At 39.7% G+C, this 12,290-nt stretch overlaps 1 protein-coding gene across 2 annotated transcripts in view; it reads right to left on the bottom strand.

Annotated features, from left to right (window-relative positions):
• Positions 1 to 8,150, bottom strand: part of SYTL5 (synaptotagmin-like 5) — an 80,086-nt gene extending 71,936 nt beyond the window's left edge. For both annotated transcript variants that reach the window (XM_004689943.1, XM_004689944.1), the window contains exon 1: positions 8,032 to 8,150. In XM_004689943.1, the coding sequence (XP_004690000.1) occupies positions 8,032 to 8,150 (119 nt within the window). The remainder of the gene's footprint in view (positions 1 to 8,031) is intronic.
• Positions 8,151 to 12,290: the final 4,140 nt, after the last annotated feature.

Genomic DNA, 12,290 nt, shown 5'->3' with positions numbered 1-12,290 from the left:
ATATGTCTGTCCTCATCTTCTCTATTAGTGCGATGATTGGTGATGCTCAGGGCCATTCACAATAAAAGACTATATTTCCCAGTACCCTTTCTGTTAGTTTTTTTTTTTTTTTTTTTTCACAAGACTTGTTAGCCAATATGGTGTAATCAGAAAAGATGCAGGCAACATCCAGATTACATCCCTAATGGAGAGGGATATGTATTTCTTTGTCTTGAATCCTCCTTCCTTCCAAGAGGCTGAGGTGAGAACACAGAGAGGTACTATTGAAACAAGAGCTCAACTCTCAAGATGGCATCCAGATCCATATATAGTAGAACCATCCTACAGTATCACAAAGCTGCCAAACAACATAGACCTTTCCATGAGAGAGTAATTTATTCCCATCACGTTTAAGCTGTTAATGTAATGTGTCTCTGTCACTTCCAGTCAAACCTAATTCCCAAGGAATACAATGAGAAGTCAGGAAATATTAGCTCTCATTGATATCTCCCGACTAGCAAAGATGTTGTTATCAGCCTCTGGTGCAACGCCTGTAAGCTTCAGCCTTGCCTAGGGATAGTTTCAGTCTCCTCTAAGAGAAGACCCAGGGGATTACCAGCACATGCTGTCAACCCAGAAACAATGAGACAAGAATTGCTGAGGTAATATATGCAGGCAGAAGACTGATACAGCAGCCTGATGAATATGAGTGCATAGCCGAGCTTTCACTCACACCTCAGCCCTGGGGCTGTTTCACATCTACCTAAGGAAAACCCAGGGGTGACCAGACCTCCTTTCTCAATGCCGAATATACAAGTATCACTTTTTCATCTTGACTGGAGCTTGTGTGTGGGGAACCTATTATTCAAACTTAAACATTATTCTTAAATATTATTAACTTAAATACTATTCACAACACTTACCCATAATAATGACAGGGCACTCTGTTTTGCAAGCCATTAAGCTTTTGACAGCAACCTGTGAAAAAGATACTATGCTTCCCATTACTGACAAGAAAGCAGAGTCTCAAGAGGAAACCTGTGTTGGCTCACCCGGCTAGTAAGCATTGCAGTCAGGTTTCTGATGGAGAATTTTAGATTCCAAACTCTACGCTCTTTCCTCACACCAGGCTCCTCTTATTAGCTCTCAACCACTTAAAATGTGTTTGCTCACAGAACGCTGCCCTGCTTCTCCCACCAAGTGGCATCTGCCCAAGTGGCCTCTTACCATAAGCTCTCCCACAACAGACACTCCCTGATGGCACTTCTTCTACTAACACCACTCTGGACCTCATAAACAGTATAAAGCGTTTGATTAGTTTTCAAATCAAAAGCTATTAAAAAGAATCAAGAAAGACCCCTCTGAGAATTGGGGGTGGAGTGGGAGAGGGAACCTTTCCACTAGATTGGAAGCAATTTTAGAGAAAATAACTAGGAACAGGATTGAGAGAATACTTGCGTAGCTAACGGAATCTTGTTAACTGTGCCAACTGAATATGCTTAGAAATTGTCTCTAGGAAAAAGAGCGTGGTGGAATGTTCAGGTCTGGGGGTGACACCAAGCACTATCTGCCAGGAAAATGCTTGGCTCATAGCAGGAGATCTCACAAAGCATGTGTCTATACAGACGACTGATAATTGGCTATCATTTAAAAATCATACCAGAAATTGATGTTTTTGTAATTGCCAAACCAAGAGTTCCATATGGGAATACCTTGAAATAAATATCGTCTCAATTTGCTGGTCTGACAAGTACAGGGATGTTTTTTTCCTAACCTGAGACCTGAAGGATACCTTTATCGTGAGTATCCAAAGGAGAAGAAAATTCTGTCATCAACATGGTAAATTACTCAGAAAACGAGGAGGTAAGACAGAATCAGTAGTACAGTAAGAAGTGGGAAAGCTGCATTTCTTTTTATTAAAAAAAGGATAAAACAGTGGGCTTGTAAAGATTATTGCTGTGACGATGTAAAGCTAGAACTAGCTTGATGGGAGGAAATTGGACATTCACACACAAAAAAGATCATTTAAAGAGAACATATTGTCTTTGAAAAATTCTTTAAAACGACGCCTACTGCTAAACTGAGGTACATACTAATGGACTTTAGCACCAATTTTTATGAACATATAGATGCAATTTATTCTTAAAATGTCTCTAAATTGAATTTAGAAGAATTATTTTAAATGCAGTAATGGCGTCACATGCTTAGCAAAGACATATATAAGTACTTAAGTTTTCCCATTTTACCTCTTTAGCTGATGTTTATGGGGACTCCAATTTTCATAAAGATTACTACAAAGACCACTTCCAGTAGCTTCCTAGTTATCAGTACTAGTATGCGATACAAGAAATTTCAAGTTACCATTCCTTTGAAATTCATCAAGGATGAATATAAACACTTTTGTAAATGTGCGAATTTTTTCTTATGTGCTTTCCTGAAAATCATCACTGGCAATTAATTGCTTTCAGATTTATGCTGAACAATATACAGTTCTGATTCATAAGATGCATGATCTTAACTGCACCCATTTTCTTAGATTGCTGATTTTCTCCCAACATAACCTTTACTGATTTATACTAACAAAACACTCAAGCGCGAGTTAGTTACATGAACACCTGAATGCAGACTACATTCCCCAGTTCAATGTGCATGCTCCCTTGTAGCTAAGTACGGACACATGTAAGTTCTACACAACATACCATAAGCAAAGTCATGTGCAGAACTTCGCAGAAATGTCCTTAAGCTAAAGGAGCCTGTGTTTCCTTCTGCCCTTTGCCCTCCTCCCTGCAGACTGAAATGAGGATAGGATGGTAGGAGCTAGAGCAGCCATCTTGGACCACAGGTGTGACTAAGTCTTTCTCCTTGATCAAACTAGAGACTGGACCCTGCAAGCTCTCCTTCCACTTAGACTTTATCCTTGGGCCCTGGCATGCCTTAGTTTGCATAGCCCAGATTTCGCAAGAATGCTGCTCAACAGTTTAGTGAGAATCTCCTACTCTTTTGATACCTGATCGCTCTCAACATCTGCTCAACTCTTCATCCCCTATCCTGACCTGCCTTCAGCAAAAATCCTGTTGAGTCAATATAGTAAGAAACCCCACCCTCTCCAACACCAGTGTCTCTGGCAAATATCACAATAGTCCTGGATAGACCTTCACTTCAGTGTCAGAGATTTTTCTTTTTTGTACGTGACCAGGGATTAGTCCATGTTGAAGGTGGCAGAATAGCCGTTTAGAAGCAGCTGACCATACCCTGATTTCTATACTTACAAATCATGTAGAGAGAATTACAGAAGCAGAGAATAATGCAAATCCTGGCTTTAAAATACTGTTGCATATGGAATCTGCTAAAGATGTAAATTATTTATATTTTACACAAAGAATTGATCAGTTCAGTATGAGCCAACATGAAAGTGGAAACTTTGCACAATTCTATAAAATACAATTTAGTTCAGTTAGAAATGAATTCCTCTCATCTCATAAACTTTGTATATAAATGCTCAATTAATTGCTGCTGTATCTTAGAAATTAATCTGCCGATTGTGGAACAAAAAGAACTCAGTACAAATCAGTACAGCCACAATACTAACATCCAATAGTAAATGAACAAAGGATGTGAAATCAAAAATTCAGAATCACATAATCATGATTGGGAATCATGTGGCAACACTTATACTCACATAAAAATTAACAGAGGAATTAGGTAATTACTATTAGTAAATTACTACCACTACATTTACTATCAAATTAGTAATGATTTATAGTAACAACTTTGATGCTGGCAGTGGTACAGTGCAACAGCTGACCCTTCTAGAAAGATTTTCAATGAAAGGGAAATATGAAGCATAAAACAAAAAACAGGATGCAAATTTACATATACAGTACGGTTTCAATTATGTAAAAACTATATGTACACAGAGAAGAGTAACTGGAAGAGAAATCATGAGAAGTAGGCAATATCTCTAGGAAGAAAAGAGCACCTAAATGATTTTGAAAAGTTCATGGCTTATGTATTTTCTATTTTTTATTATAAATGCAATATATTTTTTCAAATATGTATTTATTTGTTCATGCAAGCATGCATAAAAGAACTGCAGTGTAGGCCATAATTATAGAGGACTTGTCAGAGACAGAGTAGGGAGCAGAACAGGCAGATCTACTGAGAAACAATGCTGAGGGGAGCAGCAGGCGAGACAGGAGAGGTCTGCTGCGCCATGTGGGTCACTCCCTGGCCGGGGGTACAGTGCAGGCTGTGACAGAAATAGCACTGAGCCTTAACCTCTAGGCCACCAGGGAGGCCCAAACTCACTATTTTTATAATTTAAATGTATCTGAAAGTGTTAATTTTTTAATTGCATAGAGGATTTATGCTATAAAGTATTTTAGACAGTGATGCCCTTTACAGGTCCTAGTGCATTACAGTTTAAAAACTTCAAAAATCCTATTGTGCAAAAGTTTCAGACATTTACATGAAATCTTTAGCATCTATGCTTAGTCTCCAACGAAATAATGATCAGAAAAATTATTAAATGCACGTTAGTCTAATCTCATTACAGACTTAAATCTATTAAACCCAAGCTTCTATTAATATTATAGGAGCATTCATAGAAACTGCTGATAATCCTGAAAATGATGTTAGAATTGACGTCTTGTTCAGGAAGTTTTCGCTTATATTTTTTCCTTACAAATAAAATACCCATTTCCCTCAAGAACATATTTACTTGGAATTTACTTAATTTAGATCTTTCCTTATGAACTGACCTACCTTTGTGGTGGCTATAAGGGTGTGATTCCTTTTCATTCACTCTCCCAGCCCCAGCATCTTAACCCACATTCAGCCATGTTGTTGATTACATGGGTTTTACAGTTCACTGTCTCTTCAACCTACAGTGAAAGGGAATGGTTGTTTCCTGGATATGCGTGCAGATCAATCTCTGCTGCCTAGGGTATGTCCTACGTTCCAATTCTGGTTAAAGACAATGCACAAGGAAGAGAAAGCGGGATTTGGGGCAAGAGTCAAAAATATAAGCACACACACACACACAACATGTGCACATACACATGTACATAAACATACATCCACACACACAAACTCAGGTAACAATTTCACTTATTCATATTGGATTTTGTATTTGGAAAATTGGAAGGTTGAGATTTCTCCAAATATCAGGTATTTGGGGCCTTGAGGAGCTCAAAAAGAATTATTTGTAGGCACGATGATATAGAATAAAAATTTTAATTACTTTCCATATATTAATTTGTATGTATACACAGAGAGAGCAATTAAAGAGGTCTTTTATGGTAAAATCCACAAGATTTTTAATTCATTTAAGACAAAGTTGGGTTTTCTCCCTTTTTTTTTTTTTTTCTTTATGACTCATCAAGAGTTTGAATTCTATTAGTAGCCAGTTTGTTCATGCTGGGACTTTCTGTTAATCCATTAAGAAGCTTGGTGGTAATTCCATTAGGATTAAAACAAAATGTTTACCAAACTAGAAGTTCACTCCAATAGTTCTCCTGGTGTTTTATGAGGATAGACAGCCTTTAGACTTTTGAAAAGGTCAAACCAATTTTGTTCTTAGTGGCAGTGATAATATTTGGAAAAACAAACAGCCCCACAGATCAAACATTTGTGCAGTATTAACAGGATCTTATTGGTTAGTAGTTGCTGGTCTCCCTAACTAACTTCTAGGCTTAATGCATAATTCTCCAAAAAGCTTCAAATCCATTTGAACCAAATACTTAGCTTATCAGCAGGATTCCAAACAGCCTATTTGAATATACTTTCCCCTTCAGTTTTCCTCTCCTCTCTTCCCCTACCCTGCTTTAAAATAATGGAATCAACCACATAAAGACAAAGCCATCCGCAGTTTTCTGACCGGGGTCAAAGGTCCCTAATGATGCTTAGTGGCCCATGTCAGCTGAGCCAGGTGTGTGGAGCAAAACATGAGACTTGCATTTTGATTTTCAGTTAGCTTAAGGAGGAGACCCTCATAAGGAATTCTTACCCATTTTTATAGCAAAAAGCAATGCTTCTGCAAAATCAGATTAACTCTGGATAATAATTTACAGCTTATAGGTTAAAACTGTCAGTGGATAGCGTGCTAAAAAAATACCTTTTGTCCCATTTCTCAGACAGCTTTCAGGTATAGATGTTGGTTGGTTTTCAATGGGGGTCACAATAGATACACTACTGCATAAGCAGAAGAGTATACAGGAAAGAGAAGCAATATGGAAAGAAAAACTCTCAGCTCTAATGCTTTTACCAGCTGGGCAAATTAGTGACTGTCTTTCAGCTCGGTGCTGCAGCTATATGTGTAATAACAGCAGAGGATGAGCAGGTATGGGCTAGGCTGGACTAGCTTATGGTATCTTTTTTCCTGCACCCCTGAAAGGTCAGAGAGAGCACTTCAAGTGTACAAGAGTGTAATGTGAGCTCTGGCACCAGGCTGAGGGGCTACAAGCTGTGGTATTTTCATTCATCAGTGGTGCAACCTTGGACAAGTTGTTGAACTTTGTGTTTCACTTTCCCCATCTGTAAAGGCAGGTACTGATAATTCTTATGCCGTTAGGGAATGAGTTTTTAACCTGTCCCTTCAAATGTTGCAGAACTTTCTGCAATTTCTTGGGATTTCCTATACCTCCAGATTCATTGTACTGTCCTTTTGCGTTTTTTAAAGATGTATTTATTTATGCATACAGAACTGGGGTACAGGCCAGAGGTGCAGGGGTGATGAGAAGATTCATCATAGACAGAGTGGGAAGTAGAACAGGCAAATTGACTGAAATACACTGCTGAGGGGAGAAGCGGGGGAGACAGGAAAGGTCTGCTGTGCCATGGGAGACATCTCCAGGGCTGGGGATCGAACTTGCACTGACGTGGCTGCAGTGCTGTGTCCTACCCCATTGTGCCACTAGGGAGGGCCTCATCATACTGTTCATCATACTAAAGACCAGCAATGAAACACATTAAAGCTGATCCAGCTTGTCAACTGTTACAGGATGGGTGAGACTTACAAATGTGGAGATGGTACGGACCTGTGCAATCACCTAACCTCCCAACAGAAGCCCATGTTCTAGCTCTCAGAGCTGATTATCTCTACTCCAAGCCCTCTAAGCCCTGCTTCTCTCTGAAATACATTATCAAGGCTTCAGGTTTACACAGCTATGCCCAAGGCTGGCACCTATCAAGATGCTGTCTTCAATTCCAAAGGTCAGCAAATAGCCCTTGGGCAAAATCTACTTCACTACCTGTATTTGTAAATGAAGTTTTACTGGAGTATAGCAATATGCATTTGTCTACATGCTGGTTGAGTGAAGGTAGCTGTAACAGAGAACATATACCCAGCTGAACTTAAAATATTTACTAGATGACTGAAAATATTACCTTGAGTGAAAACATTTGCTGACCCCTGGTCTATAGCATGGATAAAGATAGATGTGTGATGGCAAATGTCTTCATGTTTATGGACCCAACACACATTAAGACCACATCCCAGCTCACCTCCATTATCCCACCAATAAGTGTAGGGCATGTGGTCCTTAGCATGTACTCAACAAGTGCTATTACTCCTGCCTCTTGGGGACTGTCAGGTGCTTTAGCCATGGGTTAACAGAAAATCTGCTTTCAACTGCATATATTTAACATGGAAATATATTACTTAAAGGCCAGAGGTAGGGCAGAGGACGCTAACAATTCTCCGCCTTTCTTTAGGCTCAGCTTCACCATTATACTGGCTTTTATCCTCAGCAGCAACCAAAATAACATTTTTCATTTACCATGGGAAATGGCAGCCTTCCATAACTTGGCCATTATGTCTGAACAGGTCATCTATGGTCTCATGTCCATCTCCAGTTCAATGATAGTTGCCACAGAAATCTCAGTCATGGGGTGATTGCTTTTAAAATTTCGCTACCAAAGTTGAGCAAAACTGAGATTTCGGTAAAAGGAGACAGAAAAGACGATCATCCCTTGTTTCCAAAGTTTACAGCAGCCCCATTCTGATCTAAATTGTTTGCAATAGAAAACATTCAAGAAGATAAAGAGTATTACCTTATTCTCTTGTCCTCCACTTTCTTCAAATATTCATCTCTCTTTAGGACTCCCAGGATCATTTCCTTCTCATGATCTAATAAAAACGACAGATTGATGATCTCCGAGTTCTTAGACATATTTCAGCAGCAGCTCTGCAGCTGTCGAATCAGTAGGCTAGCAGTGGTTGATCTTCCAAGTGAACTAATATTCACAATTTTTCAGGTCTCCCAAACAACCTCGAGTCCCTTAGTTGTTTGATGTTGTGATTGTTACAAGGTCTCTGAAGATTTGCCGATGATTGTTAGGTGATTGTCCAGGCTACACAAAAACAAGCTTCACTGGGACTGCATTCCAAGAAAGTCATTATTGTTCGACATAAATGATCTCCAAAGCCTTTGTTTGGTGTCTAATCAGGTGGCCAATGAGTTACACTAACAATGCTCAGGTCAATCCTTCAAAAAGTTACAGAACAAGAATCAAATCTGTGGGAGAGAATCCAGAAACACTGAAAATGTGGAGAAAACAAGGAAGAAAAAAATTAGCCCATGACACTTATAAGAGTAATTTCTGAAACAGTTGTGTACACAGCAAAAAAAAAAAAGTTTTTTTCCATAAACATGCATTATTACTGTATGTTTATTGCTGTGCAATTTGAGATTTCATTAATTCAACATTCTCTATGCAAATTCAGTTTCTTGCATTATAATTAGCTTCTACTACCCGCTGGATTCCATTAGAACCCTAGCAGCTGACCCATGGGTAAACTGTCTCACCACTTGGGGACACTAAGAGTGTCCACAACAGGAAGTGGCTCCCTTCATGTCCCTTTCTTCCTCCCCAATGACAATCACTCATAAAAAACACTGGTAAAGCAAATATGACCCAGGGCTCTGTATATCAACCTCAATATCCCTCATAAACACACTGCTGAGTGAAAAAGGTTAAGTTACAGGATAATTCACACAGAATTATAGAATATATATGATGGAAATAAGCTGCCAGTCCATGATATCTAACTTAGGAATATATACATTTATAATATAAATACAAGGAAACTCACAGGCAATTCAAAGAAATACAGAAAGGAGAGCATAGGAACTTCAACAAATATTGAGCCATGGTTGATTCTCAAGATGGGTCTTTATATCTTATGATGTAGACTATTGATTGGGAATTATTCTAGGCATGAATTACATGCTGCAAATTAGATATTTGAAAACTAACCCCCCCCCCCCCAAGGAGCCTGCTAAGCATTGCCCCTCATGCTCTTTAAGATTTATTTATGCATACAAGAGCTGGGTCAGAGATGTGGGGGGATGGTAAGAGGTTTCACCAGAGACAGAGTGGGGAGCAGAACAGGTGGATTGACCAAAATACACTGTTGAGGGCAGCAGTGGAGAGACAGGAGAGATCTGCTGTGCCATGTGAATCAGCTCCCTGGCCAGGAATGGAACTGATGCTGCAGTGGCTGACACTTAATCCCTTCTGCCTCCAGGCAGGCCTGCCCTCATGCTAATTCTTGAACACATTCTTTCATTGACTTCTTTTGTATTCTCTATGAAGGTCCCCTTGAGAATGATGACTCTTGGAGTAACCAATAGGTTTTGTGATTTGCATCAGTCCATGACACGAACCTGTAGATCTATGAGTTACAATTTACATGCAAGTTGAACTTGTTGGTTTGGCTCTAGTAAGGGTTCCCAACTAAAGCAGATACAGGTTCCCTTTACTATTATCTGAAAGTAGAATACTCCCATTTGGTATGTTTCCATTGGTTGTTCTGTGGGTCTGGCAATGGCCTTACCAGACCCCAAAAAAGAGCCTACCAATCACACCAAATAGAAATATTCTACTTCAGGGTAGTGGGGGAAGCTTGTGTTTAGTCAAAGTCTGCTTTGAGTCCTTCAAATAACCATAAGGTTTGGCTGACCTCAAAATCTCAGAGATATAATGGGAGAGGACCTTGTGGAAAGACTCTAATTCTCCAAAGACCAAGAGCAAGGCCACTCTTTGGAAATTTCCCTCGTCTGTGCAGATTCTCTAGATTTCATCCAGAGCTTTCCTTCATCTCCAAAGTTCCAAACAGGGATCAGGAAAAAAAAAAAAAAAAACACCAAGATTGACATGGACAGGAAGCAACAAAGTTAAGAGCAATAGGAACTCTTCAGAAAGGTTGGTAGCTTGTTTTTCCATTACTGCAAACTGCAGTCTCCTCAAATAAACTGGTTTTTCCACTCCTCCTGATTCTCATCTGGTTTTATGCTGGAATGTAAAAAGCACCTGGTAACTCAGTGAATGAATGTTATTACAATCAGGTTCACTTAAGAAATATTTTATGTTTGAAATGTCAGATTTAGAATGCCCTATGTGAATAATCTATAGGATTGTACTTAGAAATGATTCCAGTGGTTGGGAGTTATAAAAAAGCTTGACCTGAAGTTTATGATTATCCTTCCTTGAGAGGGAAGGTGATAGAGAAGATGGGAAATGAAATATGTAAGAGAAATAAAAACCTCCAAGAGTTAAAATAACAAAATTAAACCTAACTGGGTTTTCACTTATCTCTTCCTGGATTCACAGAGCTGATTTATTAACAAATGGCCAAGGAGATCAGAAGTAGTTAAAACTTTATCAAGAAAATTATGTTTCCCAAACTAAATGCCCCCAAACAGATGACTGGATCAAGAAGATGTGGTATATACACACAATAGAAAACTATTAAGCAATAAAAAATAATAAACACACCAAAATAGGGGAGGGAAGAGCATAGGAGACAATGGTGATGGTTCCCAGGTGTCTCAGTGGTGGGGATTATACGGGATCACACCTGAGAGAAGGAACAACAATGTAAAAGTATATATAAAAAAAAGGAGAAGGTGGTCCTTCCTGGTGGCGCAGTGGGTTAAAGCGCAGCACTGAGAATCTAAAGCCGCTTCTGCATGAGTTCGATTCCCACCTGCCCCGCAAGTGACCACATGGCGTGGCGGACCTCTCCTGACCCGCCCGCTGCTCCCTTCAGCACTTTACTTCATCAATCTGCCTGTTCTGCTCCCCACTCTGTCTCTGGTGAATCCTCTCATTGCCCCTGCAACTCTGGCCTGTACCCCAGTTCTGTCCCCAGTTCTGTATGAATAAATAAATAAATAAATCTTTAAAAAAAAAAAAAAGAAGGAGAAAATGTTTCCTCCAGAAGGCAGGCCTGGACTGTGATGATCAGTAATAAGATGCAGTCTAGCTGATGACAACACAGTTCTGAAAGAACAGGAGGTAGAGGGGGGGAGAGGAGACTCTGAACTTGGCTGTAGATAAAGGAGACCTAAGATGCTGGTGGTGCCCACGCAGACTCTGACCCCAAGAGACACACTCAGGCCTCAAAGGAAGTCAGCCTGCTTGTTCCTGGTATCATGTGCTCCATGTGCTGGCAAACATGCCATCCCGCCCTCAAACCACACAACTGGTTCCTCTAGTTCAAACTTTACTTCCTCTGGGACACTTCTGAGTTTAAGTTGGTTTCCCCTAGAGTGCTGCGTTCATGGAGTAGAGTGAATGGACCATTTCTAGCCAAGCAACCATGTGCTTGTTTGAGTTTGAACTAAGGTCCAGTCTGTTCTCTGTAGGCCAACTCAGTCCAATTTCAGAATGAATTCACTGAAGTATGAATATTTTTATTGCCCCCACTTAGGGGTCATTCAGGCTCCTCCTGGAGAACCCCTCCCCAGTACACACTTTAATCAAGTGGGGAAAAAAAGCCTCAAAAAACTGTGAACAGATTTTCAGGAGCATTGATTATCATGCATTTAGTTAAATATGTCCAGTAAACATTAGCCAGAATAGAAGGGAGAAATTCATTTTCATGTCATTCTTCTATAACCTCACTTGAACACATCTTTCTCCTTAAACATTCCATATGTGAATGTTTCACCCTCTGGCCAGTAGCTTGGCCAAAGGAAGGTAAACTAGCAAAAAGATGACAAGGTCTGCCTGCCTTCCCACCGACTTTCAGCCCTGGACAGGTGATAAACTGCTGAGCAGCACCACAGACATGATAATCAAAGACATTCCCACAGCATCACAGAGCTCTAAGTTGTTTTTTTCTTAAACCATCTACTTCAAAAAACACAATTAAAAATAATGGAGGTTGGTAGCTTGGTTAAAAGAAAAAACCGGGGTTATGTCTGAATACATCTCATTACCGGACACCTGAAACATGGCTTTAGAAGCTGAATGTCTCTGGAAGTGCTCTTAGGATGAAATTAATGAAAATAAAATTAATTTCC

This window comes from Condylura cristata, unplaced genomic scaffold (assembly GCF_000260355.1).
Source record: "Condylura cristata isolate star-nosed mole 26May11 unplaced genomic scaffold, ConCri1.0 scaffold00027, whole genome shotgun sequence".
In the NCBI taxonomy this organism is placed as follows: Eukaryota; Metazoa; Chordata; class Mammalia; order Eulipotyphla; family Talpidae; genus Condylura; species Condylura cristata.
The sequence above is the reverse complement of the archived record's forward strand: the minus strand, read 5'-3'. Positions and strand labels throughout refer to the sequence as shown.